Source organism: Ursus americanus, chromosome 1, assembly GCF_024610735.1.
Source record: "Ursus americanus isolate L20-20 chromosome 1, mUrsAme1.1.p, whole genome shotgun sequence".
Lineage (NCBI taxonomy): Eukaryota > Metazoa > Chordata > Mammalia > Carnivora > Ursidae > Ursus > Ursus americanus.
This window is the reverse complement of record NC_142127.1, coordinates 96746674-96764665: the sequence shown is the minus strand read 5'-3', so window position 1 is coordinate 96764665 and position 17992 is coordinate 96746674. Positions and strand designations below refer to the sequence as shown.

Here is a 17992-nt window from a genome sequence, read left to right as displayed (position 1 = left end):
AAATAGAAGTAAATGGAAAATAGTTATCTCAACCACTGGCAAATATTTTTCATTGTCATCATTCCTGTTTATTGATGTAATTCAGTTTCTGATTTTTATTGCCACCTACTCTACTTAAGTAAGAGCTTTATTGATATAAACTGGATCAGTATTTACTTTACCCGGAGGAAGAGGACAATCCATCTAATAGGTCTCCAAATAAATCAGTCTTCATGTGGGCCCACCTTGTGAAGGCAGAGTGGGTGGTAGATAACATGCAGTCATCTGGAAGGTCATCCCTCCCAAACTTCTCCCACGGAAAGCCGAGATTTCAAGGTTACTCACTCTTTTCCAGGGAACATCATCTTCCCTGGAGAACATTATCTCTAGCCTCCTTTCAAAGTGAAATTACTGGAGACTCACTGATTGTTACTAGCAAGTAAGTGTGAATGCATTTGTGGAAACGTATCTCTCTCTCACTGTAGGCAGCACTGCTCCAGCTAAGAGTACTAGAAGCCGGGTACCTGACATTTGAGTTCCTTAACACATCACATCTATTTTCAGGGTTTCTTTTGTATCTAAGACCGCCTGCATGCACGCACGCACGCACACCCGCACGCACGCACGCACGCACACCCGCACGCACGCACTCCCCATTCCCTGCTCGCTTACCTCAATGGTCAGCGGGGCAGGAGGGACCTTATGATTCAAGGAGGGAAGATAAGCTCTGTGAGGCTAAGCAGGGAAGAGCTACTCAGAGGGTGGATTTTATCTTAAGTTAGTTAACCTCACAAACATCTGTGCTTGTCTGTCTGTTGGCGACTCGATGTCATCCCCATCACCACGGCCATCTTTCAGGGCCTCCTCCCTCCTGCGTGGAAGAAGCCTGGGACGACATCTGCCTGACTTTGCTTCCCTGTATGGTTTCCGGTCAGTCTGCTCATGAGAAGCTCTCCTGTGAGATTCGGAAAGTGGAAAATAAAAAAGTGGCCAGTGTTTTCCTAGGCAGTTACCTTAATTGCAGTAAAACCCAGTGTAGAACCCCTTCTCAGAGAGGCCTTTGGATAAATGTAAATACCCATCACCTTAATAACATTTAAATCCAAACTTCCTGAAGCTTGTTCTCCAACATACCAGGATGTATACGAATAAAATACCATTACATTTAAACAATTACTGGAAAGTGTCAGATACTATACTTTTAAACCCAGAAATGCAAATAGAAATTTGTCTCTAAATGTCTCTAGATTATCTGGGTCCTATTAGAACTATTTTATAAAACACATTAGTTTTGGGGCGTCTGGGTGGCTCAGTCGTTAAGCACCTGCCTTTGGCTCAGGGCGTGATCCGGCGTTCTGGGATCGAGCCCCACATCAGGCTCCTCCTTTATGAGCCTGCTTCTTCCTCTCCCACTCCCCCTCCTTGTGTTCCCTCTCTCACTGGCTGTCTCTCTCTCTCTCTCAAATGAATAAATAAAATCTTTAAAAAAAACCCACACACATTAGTTTTTGCCATTTTAGCCCATAACATCTATAACTCCTATTGATTCTACTTCTCTGGAGAACCTTGACTGATACAATAATCAATCTTAGGTTATATACTTTGCTAGCACTGGGTAATTTATCCAAAAAATGTTCATCGAGTACCTACTAAATATGAATATAGTAGAAACCAAGATGTCTCTGGCTCTTCTATTTTAAAAGGAAGAAATGAGCAAAAACCATTAAGCATATTAATATATAGCAAGTAGTGACAAAGCAATAGTGACAGGAAACAAAACAAAACAAAGTAAAACCAAAAACAACCATTTTGCACTGCGTGCCCTGGGAAGTCCGGTCTGGAAAGGGGCCTTGGAGCACTGTCTGTACGAAGGTATGGGGCGCGGCCTGCAGGCACCTGGAGGAAGAGCATTCCAACAGGTGGACTAGGAAGACTCAGGGCCCCAAACAGGAAGCACATTTGACTCACGTGGGCATTGTCATTGCACACGGGCCTGTAGGTAATTTCCCGTGGAAAGTACATTGAGCCGTACTCAGGAGACAGGCCCTGTCACTACCCAGCAGCCATGTTATCTTCTGGTCTCTACTTCCTTCGAGAAAAATGAAGAATTAGGACCAGACTGGTGTTTCTTTACAAAATACTCGTGGTGGCCCTGCATTCTACGTCCTCCTGTCAAGGATTTCCAACGTACAAATAAAGACTCTGAGGAACGTTCCAGTAAAGAACTCGTATAACTTGATCTAACCCATGCTTCTTAACTTACTTAGTCTCAAAACTCTATTTCTGTTATGAATAGAATTTGAGTTCATTGCAAACACTTTTAGAAACACCGGACTCTAAGAAGCCAATTTATCTTTCGGTACTAAAGCCATCTGAATAATGGGACATAAAATCACAGACCCCCATCTCCCCTGCTGTCCAGCTAGCAAGCCCTAGGACTTCAAAAAGAAGGGACTGGAGAGAGAGAACAGCTTTTAAATCTATTTTTGGCAATAGAACCTTTCTTACATATAAATTCCTATGTGAAAAAAATAATAATAAAAATAAATAAATTATTACATGAACCGTCAATAAACAAAGCAGATAAAAATCAGAGATGCCTGAGCAGAAGCAAAGGTCGGGATTTGATGTGACATCATTGGCTGTCTGTCCCCATGTGCTGGGATCACACTGCCCTCTAGTGTCTAACCTTCAAAGAGAGTAAAGCTAAAACTACTACAGAAATCTCTCAAACTTCCAGCCTCAAAGTTGCCCCAAACCGCTGTTTGCTAAGCAGTGACTCTCAAAGTGAGGTCCCCAACCACCAGCATCATCTGGGAACTTGTTAGAAATGAAAATTCTCAGGCTCAACCCCTCCCTGCCAAGACCTGCCGAATCAGTAAGTTGGGAAGAGACCAAACGGTCGGTGTTTAAACACCTTCTCCAGATGAGCAAAATCAGAACTCAGCCCATCACCCACAGGAGGGAGTACCATGTTGCTTTCAATTAAGAAAAAAAAATGAACTTGGAACAGCCTGCTGAAAACCAAAAATTCACAGAGGAGTTTCTATACCTAGGATTCGTTCAGCAATTTTCACTTATGCCATTCTTTCAGACTCAGTATGAGTTACATCCATTCCAACAACACCGTAGGACCCAATTTATCTGTAGCACTGCCATGAATGACAAAAGAAGGTTCTAGAATGAACCTGGTCATCTTTTCTTTAAAAGAAAATTTCTGTAGTGATAATGCCCATCGTAAAACATAGGGTTTGCATTGTGAAGTAGTGGTGAAAACCCTGTAACTCTAGCCTGGGTTTATTACATACATAAGCTGGTATTTCCATCATAAGTCTTTTTTTCTGGCCAGCCATGCTGAATTTATGCTCTTTTCAGACCAGGCTGATCAAATACGGGTGCATGAATGGGTTAGAGTAATTTTACTACAGCTGCAACAAAACTGGCTTTCTTCCTTCCTTTATTTCTTCTTCCTTCCCCAAAGGCTTCCTGAGTACTTGGGGTGAATGAGGGCTCTGTTGGCTGAAAGCAAAAACCCAACCAAAGGTGCCTTGGGAACATCAGCCTCCTGTACAAAAGACACCATCGTTGCCATCATGGCACACTTGTTCCTAAAACTTGATAACTTGGTAAAGAAGACAGACCCAGTAAAAAGGATTCCCATCGTTATATACATCAGTATCTCAGTGGGAAAGTCAATATAAAATAAACTTATGAGTAATGACTAAGCTCTAAGGAAATGTATAAATTTTTATTTAAAAATTACTGTCTGCTTAGTCAGGTGACCTAAAGGGGTGAGGCACTCCTTTATCGTTCCTGCAATTCACATGAGAACACTTCAGTTTTTTGAACCAACACCATATGGGGTATAACTAATGTCTGTTACCTAGCTGAAGATATCTATAGGTAGCTACAAAAACGAACTGGGAAATTTCACTCAATATGTAAAAAAAGACTCATTTGTCCTTTTTATAGTTAATAGTAATGAAAGTATGAATACAAGGAAATACTGGATAGAATATATTTAATGAAAAATTTTAAATGTGTAATATATCATACATTTTGTCCAAATTATCAAAAATTCAAATTACGAGGGGAACAGAGGGAAAAATAAAATAAGACGAAAACAGAGAGAGAGACAAACTCTACAAGAGACTCTTAACTCTAGGGAATAAACCGAGGGTTGGTGGAGGGGAGCTGGGTGGGGGAATGGAGTAACTGGGTGACGGGCATTAAGGAGGGCACATGCTATGATGAGCGCTGGGTGTTGTATGCAACTGATAAATCACTGAGCCCTATCTCTGAAACTAATAATACATTACATGTTAATTAATTGAATTTAAATTTTAAAAATTCAAATTAGGTGTATCAGAATCAATATCAGCTTCCAAAGGCGGCTGCAAAGCACCACAAAACTGGGTGGTTTAAAACATTAGCAATTTATTGCTTCTTTCGTAGTTCTGGAGATTAGAAGTTTAGAAGTAAGGTGTCAGTAGGACCCTTCTCTCTCTGAAGCTGTAGGGAAGAGCCTTCCTTGCCTCTGCCAACGTAGGGCGTTTGCTGGCAATCCTTACTGTTCCTTCGTTTGTAGATGCATCGTTCCAAACTTTTCCTTTGTCGGCACATGGCCACCTTCTCCCTGTGCGTCTCTGTATCTGTGTCTCTCCTTATAAGCATCTCATTCATGTCGGAATAAAGGCCCACCCTACTCTAGGATGACCTCATCTTAACTAATTATTTCTGCAACAACCCTGTTTCCAAGTAAGTTCTATTTAAGGGCCTGGGAGTTAGGACTTCAACATATTTTTTTGGGCGGGGACACAACTCAACCCATAACAGTCCACCTTCTGGCCTCCCAAAATTCACATCCTCCCCACGTGCAAAATTACATTCACCCCATTCCCAACATTCCCAAATGTCTTAACCATCCCAGTATCCACTCTAAATCCAGACTCTCCTCTAAATATCATCAATCCCGAATTTCTTCCTCTAAATCATATAAATCACTATAGGTGAGACCTAGGGTATGATCCATCCTTTGGTAAAATTCCCCTCCAGCGGTGAATCAGAAAACAAGGTACCTGCCTGCAAAATACAATGATCATGGCATACGGTAGACATTCTCATTCAAATAGGAGAAATTGAAAGGGAAAAATGGAGTAATGGGTCCCAAGGAAGTCTTAAAAACTAGTAGGGCAAGTTCCATTAGATTTCAAGGCCTGAAAATAATCCCTTGTGGCTCGATGCTCTGTCCTCCGTCAGCCCAAACTTCTGCATCTGTGTCTCTGCCCTCAGACTCACTCTTTTTTTTGTTTCATGCTGCCTCTGCCCCTGTTGAGCCGAGCTGGCAGTGATTCTGCTGATATGAAATTCTCAAAGACCCGCCAGACTCCCATGCAATTCACAGAGGTCCAAACCATCAGACTAGAGGGTCCTCCATGGAGCTTTCCAGGATAAGCCCATATCTCCATTCCTGGCTTCTGCTAGGGTGGTTGATTGGATCCACCAGCCACATACCTGGGCTCTTTAGCAAATGATGGTCCAGCCATACTGTTGGCTCTGTTTATAAAGCATACTATCTAGAGGTGCTGAGAATCTTCCAAGTCATTGAGTGCTGGTTCCCTTTTGCTTTGGAGTTCTTTCCTTGATTTCTTTCCTTTCTCTCACATTTTATTATAAGTAGCAAGGAGAAGCCAGGCTGCACCTTCAACACTGCTTGGAATGCTCCAAGCAAACTATCTCCAAACAAGATTCAGTGCATTCAAGTTCTACTCTCCTTCCAGTAACAGAATGTAATTCAACCACGTTCTTTGCCATTTTAAAACAAAACCATCTTTTCTCCAGTGTCCAATAACATGTTTCTCCTTCCCATCTAGGACATCACCAAAAGCACATTTACCGTTCATATTTCTAGCAACATTCTGTTCCCGGTGAAATATGTCTTCTCTAAGACAATAGACACTTTCTCTATAGCGCTTCTCTCTTTCTGAGCCCTCAACAGAATTGCGCTTAACAGCAATATTTCTGCCAATAATCTCTTCAAGGCATAAATTTTTTCTATGAAGTACCTCAAAATTCTTCCAGCCTCTACCCATTTTCCAGTCCAAAGCCACTTCCACGTTTTTACATGTTTGTTACCAGTACCAAAATTGGTATCAACGGTTCATTAATTCTTGTGATTTCTGGGATGCAAGGGAACCATGCCATTGAAATGAGTCCCTAGTCCTACCTGATAGCATCCAAATAGCAAGATGAGTTATGTGACTGCTGAAAGTCAAGTAGAAAGAAATCTGATCACCATTAAAAATGATGAGGCTCCATGGTCAGCGTGTATTAACCAACACAGCTAGTTAGAAAGGGCAGAGCAAGGTTCAGATGGAAAATGTTGACATGGAAAGCTGATTTAAGTCATCGAGTTTAAAAAAAAAAAAACACTTTTAACACTGAGTCATGGTGAGCTGGAATATAGAGATCATTTTCTCTTAATTCTTTAAAAAGTATGTACAGTAAATGTTCACTAATTTAGAGAAGAATCTGAATGAATTTAGTAAAACATCTAAATGGAGAAGCATAAGTCTGGACAGCATGTATTTCGAGCAGAGCTTAACTGATCAAGTGTTCCCTTTATGGCAGACAGTAAAGGTCTGATTAAAAGGCAAGTAAGTATGACGTACGATCTCTCATATATAAGTTAGCATTTATAAAGGGCTTTCAGACAATTTAATTCCTTAAAGAAATAGTTTTCCTCACGATCTTAAATTGTAAACTTACTCTTTCAGTGTCTTCTGAAAGAGTAATTCTCTTAAATTAAGAGTAATTATTTTTGAAATTATTCCTACATCGTGTATGGATGACCAACAATTCAACTTAGCCGGGTCTAACATTAGAAGCTGCTATTTTATCAGTGATTCATTGGTGGTGTGATTTCCTGCATCCCTGGGACTAGACCAGATTCTCAAAGAGAGGCCAAGGAGAGACACGGGTATTTATTGTGTTAGGCAGCGCCCTGAGTCCTCTCCTGTTGACCTCATTTCCTCCTCACAAATAATAAAGTAGATCACTGTTGCCTTTTTTTAATCACTGGGACTCAGAGAGGCAAAGGAATTCAAGTTCATCCAGTTATGTTAAGTACAACAGAAAAAAAACCATCTCCCAGGAGGTCCACATCACAGTAATAGCTGGGATACTTATTAAATGCCCACCCACTCCTGGCAGCGCACCTGCCCCCCGAACAGCGAGGGCCCTGAAGCGGCAGAGCTCCCCACCGAAGCAGCTGGGATAGATCTGTATCCTGAGCCAGAAGCCCACTGTGTTCAGTGCACCCAACATCCTCTAGAATACTAGAAATTTGCATGTTGACATACCTAAGAGCAAATCGGAGCATTCGTTTGGTAACGTTTTAACTGATTTCCAATGACCTTTAGAGCAACAGGTTAAAAATCAACTAAGAATTATCACCTGCTTGAACTATTAACAGTCACACCCCTAGGTAACCTGAGATTGTAAACTCAGTATTTGTCTCTTTTTAAAGCTGTAACTCCATCATTAATTTTTAAAAGGGGGAAATGCCTTGGAATTAGAGAAAGAGGTCTAGGAAGGAATGTTTGCATCTCTCATGTTGGGTTCTTCACTCCCTTCAATCTCAGCAGAGACCACATATCAGGGAATAGTGTAAACCTCGTGTTTTCAAAGTTCTTCCCAGGGAGCCATTAGTTTTCCACGGGCCATAAGGAAAGCTGTTCAGTTCAGAGGGGCTATGCAGGCAGAGCACCACAGAAAAAGTAAAAACGCCGTCCTTTTGCAGTAAGTGAGGGTACCAGCAGGGGGCCAACTTGGGGCCCGTCCTGACAGCAGTAGTCCCTATTTCCCATTCAAGAGGATTTGTTGTAACTATTTCTCCACACGATCACTCATGTGAATCTTCCCGTTGCAGTGGTAACGGATTCCATATTCTAGTCAGACCAATGATCCACTCATTTTGAGTTCAACAGTCTTTGACAAACTGGCTGCCAACATCTGGGGTGGAATAGGAAGTTACCCACCTGCCCAGGTGAGGACAACTGTGGCCTTGGCCCATTAAGAAGCTTGTCCAGGGGTCACACAACTCAAAAGGTGGATTCGAGATTTGAATTTGCTCGACTGCAAAAGCTGTGTTCTTCTCACCGGGAAATCCTCATTTCATTATTCCAAAACTATTTTCGGGGTAACCTCCCGGGGCATCTAGGTGGCTCAGTCGGTTAAGTGGTTCCTCTTGGTTTCAGCTCAGGTCATGGTCTCAGAGTCCTGGGATTGAACCCCACATCAGGCTCCGCACTCAGTGGGGTTAGGGTTGGGGTTCTGCCTCGGATTCTCTCCCTGCACCTCCCTCCCCTCAAATAAATAAATAAATCTTTAGGAAAAAAAAAGAGTAACCTCCATATTCTTGAGAATCAAACAATGGCTTGTATTTCCCACTCCAGAGAACAAGTTAAAGTAACCAGGACACTTGGGGAATACTTTCTTATTATTATTTGAATTGTTCTGGTCAGTTAGAAAACCCTGTTTGGCCCAATGGCTATACTTTGAACAAACATTTCCAGGAGACCTTTGATGAGTAAGATTGTGTGCTAGAGTTGGTGACAAATATGAATCCCCATCCCCTGGAGCTGCCAGGCTAACGAGCAGATGTGCATGTCAACACCTCAGTGCCTTCCAAAGCCATGACTTCTACAGACCGCACGGTGCATGCTTACTGACTGGCATCGTTCTAACATGTACTAATGCGTGTAATCTTTGCAACATGAGGTAGGTATTACCATCCTCAGTTTACAGATGAGAAATCTGAGATACCAAAGGAGTCCAGTAATGTGCCAACGTTTACATGCTTGTAAGTAGCAGGAAGAATTTGGACCTATTGACTCCAGAGCGCCGCCCTTGACTGTCAGGCCACACTGCTTTGCCAGGGCTGTAACGAAGAGGAAGCATAGAGGAAGGTGGAAGAGAAGCTGGAGAGGGTCGGGAAGCTTCGGGGAGGAAATGGTCAATGACTGAGTGAGTGAGGTTCTCTCAGAGCAGTCGATTGCCTTCCTAAGGGCTGCCCGTGTCTTCCCCCAGTCAGCCGACCCTAAGGCTTACCCTCCTGAACTTAAGCTCTCACGTTTCAGTATTAGCAACGTAAGTGGGAAAAGAACAGAGCAAGAGCTAAGTATCAACTCAGAAAAATACTTTTAAGACTTGTTGAATTTCACCCATGACGCCATGTTGTCTAGATGACATGGAGTTCTTCTGAAGGGAGGTATTAAAGGCAAATCAAATCACCTGGGTGGATGACGATTCAAATTCGTGGAGGCTTCTTATGCTAAACCAAGTTTCACCTAGAGTTTGATTCTTAGAAAAAGCAAGAGGTCTATCTGCTTCACTCCTCAAAGGCGACTTTATTCACCATTTTAACGCACTCATTAAAATGAATTTCAGTTCATCAACCGTTACAGGGTAGTAGGCCCATGATGGGAAGCATGAAGCTGATGTCTGCTTACAACTACGTTTATCAAAATTCCACCAATCTTATCTTATGCCCAAGATTTCTGCCTGAGGAGAAATTCCCTGACTTCTTTCTACTGGAAAAGATTACAGGAGAGCATGACCCCCTGGCTTGCCATACTGGGGAGTACTTTTTCCTCAGTGACCCCGCCATTCCATCTGAGATGCAACTTAACTCCTTAACTGCAGTGTTTTCAAGTAACCATTAGTTTTCTCTTTAAAGCAAAAAACCCAGACTAGACTCAGGTCCTTGTGTTTTGACCTGTAACGTATATTTACTGTCACAGTGATTTTCTTTTTGTCATTTTTAAGACCAAAGGACAAATGGAGCATAGGGAAGAGAACACAAATTTATGAAAAGAAACCATCAATCTTCTGACTTGCTTTTTTTTCTTTTTTTCCCCCACAGTTTAACCACCCATGAATTGTTGCCGGACATCACCAAGCCATTCTTGGGTTTTCCCCACAGTAAACCTCTGCTGCTTTGGATTTTTCTCAATGATGAAACCATCAGAGCCATTTGTAGTACCTTATTTATCAGGACCAGATAAAAATATAAGCCTCAGCATGGTGAGTTTACTAACATGCTTATCTTAGGTTTATGTCTTGTTAGAACCCATGTCTAAAGCCTTGGGTGGGAGCAAAGTATCACCACTACTTACAATCTCAAAAGCAAATAAATGGGCCTTAATGATGTCTGTGTAGTTGTCATGTAAAAACATAAAACTCTTTCCTACCACAAAATTGGGGCGAGTTCAAAATGATCTTTCAGCCGTACAAAAATAATACTTCCAGATGTCATTGTTTATTATCATGAACCTAAAATAAAGTCATACCTAGATACAAGCACAAACCTTAGAGGATAGTACAAGATTTGGAAGCGAAAAGTTAGGGGAAAGCATATGAAAAAATCCTCTGAAGATTTTTTCTTCCTCTTTATGTGTAAATATTAAGGCTGTTGTCAGCTTTCAGTCAGGTCGTTAAGATCTCATCCTAAGGAGCCTATGAGTCAGTGATTCTCAAACCGTGGTCCTCGGACCAGTGCAAGAGCATCACCTGGGAACTTGTTAGAAATATTCATTTTCAAGCCCTGCCCCGAGTCTACTGAGTCTGAATGTCTGGTATTTAACAAACCCTCCAGGTGAATCCGCTGCACACTAAAATTTAAGGATGACCACTTTAGTCCCTGAACAATAAATCAGACAAAGCACTGTATCAATTCAATGTCCTTAGGGAAAAAATGTCACGCCCATTTTACAGGCTGATTATGCAGCAAATGGGGCATAACAATTGTATCTCCTTTGGCCTCCCTCTCCCAGAAACCATCCTCATGTCCCTACCGGACACCAAGGAAACTCTACCCTCTAAACCAATCCACCATTTTCCCCCCCAATAAAAAAGGCACATGCCAAACTTGAATGCCGGTAGGTGCAAACAGGTTTGGCTCGGAGGTAGCCCTGGACTGGATTTAGAGTCCAGAGACAGTCACCAAAAAACAGATCCAGAATGTAGCTTTTCCCAGGTTAGTAACTACGCCTAAATGTCAGGAAGGGCCAGAATGAGGTTCTACCAAACTGTAAGAAGGCTTAGGTAAATGGTGACCTGAGAACTCAAGGAGTCAGGACACAGCTTAGGTCAAAACACACCTCGGGCTCAGAAGGTTGGCGGATTGATGTCAGTGATCTGAGACCTTGGGATTTAAGAGGGTCAGAGAGACCCTGAAAGAACAGGGATTTAAGAGGGTCTACCCCAGCCTTCTTTACATCACCTTCCATCCGCTATAGATTCCGCTTATAGAAGCTAAAATAATTATGTACTATTGTGGGCTCAAATGATTTGCTGATGCCACCAGTGTTTCCTGGAAAACTGTGGTCAAAGCTGACTTAAAAAGAGACATGCTAAGTGGTTTCTCATGGCTCCTCTAAAGCAGCCCAACAAAGTAAGGCCAAGGATGCAGAAGAACAGAAGACAGACTAGCATCCCTTCTTCCGATAATTGGTCTTGAACCGGTCATTTGTCCTGTGTGTTCCTGGTCACCTAGATGGTCTCCTGATGGTCTGCACGTTTTATATACTGATGGGATCAAAGGTAAATATGGTCAGGTCCTGCCAGTACTGAAACATTCTTTTTAACCTTACGGAAGAAGAGTCAACTATTTTTAAAGGACAGGCAAGAGCAGTGAGCAGCCCTACACTGCCCTGGGAAAGCTGGTAAGCCTAACATATGCATTATGGCCTCTTTTCCCAGCCTCAGTGGCTTATACAGATGATATTTCATTTTAAAATGTAAGAAGCAGATAACTAAGAACAATAACTGCTCTTTCTTTTTCCCTGGAGGAGGGAACCCACGTGTTATGAATATCCATGATTTTGCCACCTTGTTTCCTTGAATTTCAGTTTCCCTAGCTTTCCATTGTATTGTCAGAAACTCATGTGAAGTATCAAATGGACGTGGGCCAAGCAATGTGTCCTAGGATGGATACATGTCATTCAGATAATACATATGTCAGAGATCTATGGTGTGTTTCACTTCCGGTGCTTTTGTCCTCACGCCCCCATTTCATCTTACAGATCACAAATGAGATCTTTCCAATTTGGACATACTCTTACCTGGCGCTGCTGCTGCCCGTGTTCGTCCTCACCGATTACGTCCGCTACAAGCCCGTCATCATCCTGCAAGGCATCAGCTTCATCGTCACCTGGCTTCTGCTTGTATTTGGTCAAGGCTTAAGAGCCATGCAGGTGCTGGAGTTCTTCTATGGGATGGTCTCCGCCACCGAGGTGGCCTACTACGCCTACATTTACAGCGTGGTCAGCCCCGAGCACTACCAGAAGGTGAGCGGCTACTGCAGGAGCGTTACGCTCGTCGCCTACACAGCAGCCTCGGTGCTGGCCCAGCTCCTGGTGTCCCTGGCCAGCCTGTCGTACTTTCACCTCAACGTCATATCCTTGGCCTCCGTCTCCGTGGCTTTTCTTTTCTCACTTCTCCTACCGATGCCTAAGAAGAGCATGTTTTTTCATGCAAAATCCAGCACAGAAGTACAGAAGCCACCAAATAAAAATGTGGCGTTAGATGGACCTTCCAAAGTTAACGCACCAGGCGGAGAAGAGAAACCTACTTCAGAAATACCCACCATTTCAGGGAACCTGGATGGTGGTCCGGTGAGCAGCCCAATGCCACGAAATGTGGTGTGGAGTGTTTTTGTGCAGTGGTTCCGAGATTTGAAGGAGTGCTACTCCTCGAAGCGTCTTTTTTACTGGTCCCTGTGGTGGGCCTTCTCCACAGCAGGTTTCAACCAGGTTTTGAACTATGTTCAAATCCTGTGGGATTACAAGGCGCCGTCCCAGAGTTCTGCAATCTATAATGGGGCAGTGGAAGCTATTGCAACCTTTGGAGGTCAGTATACCAGACTTTATCTTTTCAATATGCAAGAAATATAGTTTTCCAAATCATAGTCTTAGATAGATTGGTAGTAATGATTTCAATACTGAATACCAAATACTCTGAAAAAGAAAAGAGTTTTTGCACCAAACTTAAAAGAGGCAGTGAATATAATGAAAGATTGACAAAGCTATCCATGGAAAATAAAGTGTTACCCATCCCTAAAAACAGGGACTGCAAATTTGTGTCCCACAAGCCGAACCTGTTTTGGCCATAAAGAGTTGAATGGTTTATAGTTAAGCTACGAAATCACTCTGCTCTCTAACTGCTCTGTAACTCTAGTCTTCAAACTGTGGTTTGCAAGCCATTAATAGAGGTGGGCAAATGATGGCCCATGGCCCCCCAGAGCTAATAGTTTTTACATTTTTAAGAGGTTTTAAGGGGAAAAAATAATGTATGACAAGTGTTGTAAAGATAATAAATCCAGGCAATCAACCAAATAAAAACAAAGAAGGCTATGTGGTCTGCAAGCCTAAAATATTTACTCTCTGACCCTTTATAGAATATGGATCTTGAAATTAACATAGTGGATTTCTGTCCAGCATTTTTAAATCAAAGAACAGAATAGAAAATTTAAAATAGAATAGAATAGAATGGAATGGAATGGAATAGAATAGAATAGAATAGAATAGAATAGAATAGAATAGAATAGAATAGAATAGAATAGAAAGCATAGCATCTTATAAGGATAAGTTCTGTTTTGTGAAAATTCTGTTTACATACACGTATGTACGTACTGGTGGACATATAAAATATATTTCTTTTTCAGGCTATGGTCAAAGAAGTTTGAAAGCTACTGTTCTAGGAGCTACTTTATCATTTCAAAGGTTCCCATTGAGATAACTTAAATAATTTATTTATATCTTTCCTTTATTCTACATGTAGGAATTTGACAAAGCTTGTTGTCTTCTAATTAAGATTATTTTCCCTACTCAGCTTCTCCATTCCCTACCATATCCAGATATTTGCTAGAATAATATTGAATCCAGACAGGATTCTTACAATCTTCTACCCTATCTCTTCTCTACAGCCAGCTTATTGTATTATCTTATATAATTTTCTCTCTGGCCTTTCCTACATAATATACTTTCATTCATTTGTCATTAGTAAGAACCAATAAGAACTGTGTCCCTCCACAGTAGTCCTTAACAAACAGCAATCCTCGGGTGTGGAGAAAATGGCAGCACAAGACAAAGAGCACTAGGAAAGGAGAAAGGCAGGGTGTGACATGATGGGAGAGGCGGGACTTCCAAGAGGATATGTGTGTTTCTATTTATTGCTTCTCCTTGAGCTGACTGGTAAGTGTCTGCTTCAACCTTATTTACCCATAGATGGATTTCTGATATTGCATTTTGTGCAACAGGAAGAGGCAGTGAGACTGAGTAACCTTGAGAAGGTCTCTGAGGGAATGAGGGTTCCCAGCTTCTGCTACGGGATTCACCCTTCAACCCTATCCTGGGCTTTCTACTCGAAAAACTTCCCTCCTGGCTGGGAAGCTACAGTGGTTTGGGGTTCTCAGATTCTTGTCCATGGACTCTTCCTTTTTCTCAGAACATATTTTGTGAATTTTAAAATCCTTTTCCAAAGAGAGTGAGGTGAAGAGAAGGAGGGAAGGTGGGCTGACACAGAGTTAATGTTCTAAAGTCTGAAGGGTAGAGCCCAGAGCTGTCTTTGAAGTGAACCCAAGAATGCACATGGATTTTCCTGACATAACAAAGCTTTCACATCAAATAAGACTTTGAAGATATTATTTTTGAAGTTGGGGCGTTCCACACCCACATATTTATTGAACATTTCAGGGTCCATTGTTGGGGTAATATACTTCTCACTTCCCTTTCTAAAAATTCCATTTGACTTCTAGAAACCTGTTCTAGGATTTGTTTATCTTAAACCTATTTCCTCTCTAAGGACTTGCTCCTCGGGAGAAGGGAGAAAACAATCCTCTTCTCTTCAGATAACGTGCCCTTACTGAGGGCGTGTGTAGAAAAGGTAAAATGTTCATAAAATTCACTCTTTAAAAGCCCCCTAAACACAATCTTTCTTTAGTCTTTTTGTGACCTTAATTAGTGTCACATTTTTAGGCAGAACCAGGTGAAGTAGGACTGGTTTGCTGATCTAAGGCTGCATGTAAATTAAGCCATGTCGTCAAGAAATAAGCTAAGGGTCACGAGAAACCGGACAATTGATTACTTCATTCATGGCACAATGTAAAAGTGCATTATAAGTATGTCCATATAATGCATATTATAACATGAATTTGTCCCAGGGATACGTCTTGTGACTACATGTAAGTCTCGGTCAAAGTTTCTCATCCTCAGCAATATTGACATGTTGGGCAGGGAAATTCTTTGTCATGGGGGCTGTCCTGTGCATTATAAGATGTCCCACAGCATCACCGGTCTTAACCAATTAGATGCCCTTTCACCACCGCCAGCAGCACCACCACCCCTGCCAAGTCATGACAACCAAAATTGTCTTCAAATATTGCCATCTGTCCCCTGAAGGGCAAAAACACCCTTGTGAGAACCACTAGGTTATGGTTAGTTGAATTTGAGTTAGGGTCAGCACTTCCACAATCCTATCACACATTATTGAAACTAAAAATTGAAATATCTAATTTCTCCAGGCTATATTATTTTCAAGGGCAAGGATCCAAAGTTTACCACCATATTTTCCCACAGAGAAGCTCAAAAATGTTAGATAGGTGAGTAGGTGAATGAATGAGTCAACAAATAAAGGGGGGAATGGTTAAACTAACAAATGGGGGGAAGTGTATAGAGAGAATTCTTGAAAAGGTTAGTATCTTTCAGGGATTTGAGAAAATTATTAAATCTATGTTATAGAGAAGATAGAGAAAACAGCGATAAGGACAGAGAAAGAGAATCCCTCCTTGCTAGAACATTCATAACATGGCACAGAGAAGAACATGGTAGCAAGGGCTGGCATTCAGTTTGAAGAACTCGGTGCCTCACTTGGTCACCAAGTATTCACAATTGACCGTTCCTTCTGCTGTGCTTTGTCTTGACTGGAACTTGCATCAGGCTCCTCTCCTTATTACAGACCCCTTACATTCTGCTTGCCCCAACTCTGAGTAAACACAACGCAATATGGAATGTGCCCAGCCCCCATCAACTTCTCCTGAAAATTGATCACAGCAGGACACTTTCCTATCAGTCTCCACTGATCATTTCCCTTTCCGTGTCCAGCTTCCTCTCCAAAGATGTTGCTTATGTCTGCTTGCCCTACAGTGAAGGATTACTCTATAAAAGAAAACCCTTTTTCTGTTTGATTTCAAGATGCTTGCAGATTTCAGCAATCAGAGCGTTCTCCCTATTATGGCAAGTCTTTCTTCTAAATAAAGCCTTCCCCTATCAAAGTCTGGATTTGTTTTTGTTTGACACCAGGTTTCTGAACCTGAGTTTTATCTTCCGCAAAGGGAAGAAGAAAGAAAAAAATGGCCTCTCTGGGGCCATTCCAGTCTGTGATTTGTGGAAACCCAAATTCAGTTGGTCTATTTCAAACTTTAAGAGGAAAAGACATGTACTCTTCAGAGAGCTGGATCGAGTGATTTTCTTCAAAGTTCACAACTGGTCAACATTTTTTACCCTAGCCTGGAAATGCTTCAGTGCCCATCCAGTGTGAATTTTTACAAAATGGTACCCTACTTTGTTTTGTGTGGAATGACAAGATGTAATATACATTGATTCCTTCCTTTCCAGGAGCTCTGGCAGCCTTCACAGCGGGCTGTGTGAAAGTCAACTGGGATCTCCTGGGAGAGCTGGCCCTGGCAATGTTCTCAGCAGCAGACGCAGGGTCTCTGCTTCTCATGCATTACACAACTAATATTTGGGTGTGCTATGCTGGTTTCATGATATTCAAGTCAAGTTACATGTTTCTCATAACGATAGCAGCGTAAGTATTTATCATTTCTTTATCTAAATCTCAAGCAACAGAATAGGTTTATTTATTCTTCCAGTTCTTCTGAATAACATTTGCAATGTTATATTTAATGCTTAATGTAAAAGACAACAACTATATTCCTATTTTAATGGACTTTCTCCTGGGGCTTGATTAGGGTTATTATTCAGGCAAAAAAATTCAAAGTTCTCATAATTAATAAATAGTGTTATGCTCTGAGGTTTTGATTTCTTATGTTTTTTATATTGTGTTTATTTAACAGAATGATTCTATTGATTTTTTCTTTTATAGTCCTCTTTTTTTTATTTGATAAAAACATTTGACATGAGATCTACATCTCTTAGCAAACCTTTAAGTGCACACTACAGGATTGCTATATATAGGCACAATGTTGTACATCGGACTGCTAGAACTTATTTATGTTGCATAACTGAAAGATATATATTTATACACATTAAATAGCAACTTGATTTTCCCCTCCATGCAGCCCTTGGAAACTACCATCCTATCCTTTGCTTCTGTGAATTTGATTATTTTAGACACTTCATACAAATGGAATCATGTAGCGTTTGTCCTTCTATGACTGACACATTTCATATAGCATAGTGTTCTCAAGACTTATCCATGTTGTCCCATATTACAGGATTTCCTTCTTTTTAAAGGCGAAATACTAGTCAGTTGTATGTATATACCACATTTTCTTTATTCATTAATCCATCTACAGACATTTAGGTTGTTTTCACATCTTGGCTTTTGTGAATAGCAGTATAATGAACATGGGAGTGCTCATATTTCTTCTAGATCCTGATTTCAGTTATTTTGGACAAATACTTAGAAGTGGGAATTTCTGGATTGTATGGTAGTTCTATTTTTAATTCGTTGAGGAACCTCCATACTGTTTTCCATAGTGGCTGTACCATTTTGTATTCCCACCAACAGTGTACCGTTGTTCCAATCTCTCCACTTTGATTTTGTTTTATTTAGCAACAAAATAAGATGTGATTGCATCTAATTTTGACTCAGTTTAGTTTTCACCTCTTACATGCTTGAATAATCATAGCACATTCATTTCTTTTTGAAACAACTTATCAAATAGTCTCAGAGCGGTTGTAGAACTGAAGCTGTTCTATGAAACTAC

The 17992-nt window shown here is 41.3% G+C and overlaps 1 protein-coding gene across 4 annotated transcripts in view; it reads left to right on the top strand.

Moving 5' to 3' along the window:
• Positions 1-17992, top strand: part of LOC123778100 (thiamine transporter 2-like) — a 39697-nt gene that overhangs the window by 6565 nt on the left and 15140 nt on the right. For all 4 annotated transcript variants that reach the window (XM_045775299.2, XM_045775300.2, XM_045775301.2 and 1 more), the window contains 3 exons: positions 9905-10065; positions 12066-12891; positions 16656-16848. In XM_045775299.2, the coding sequence (XP_045631255.2) occupies positions 9916-10065; positions 12066-12891; positions 16656-16848 (1169 nt within the window). In that variant the 5' untranslated portion in view covers positions 9905-9915. The remainder of the gene's footprint in view (positions 1-9904; positions 10066-12065; positions 12892-16655; positions 16849-17992) is intronic.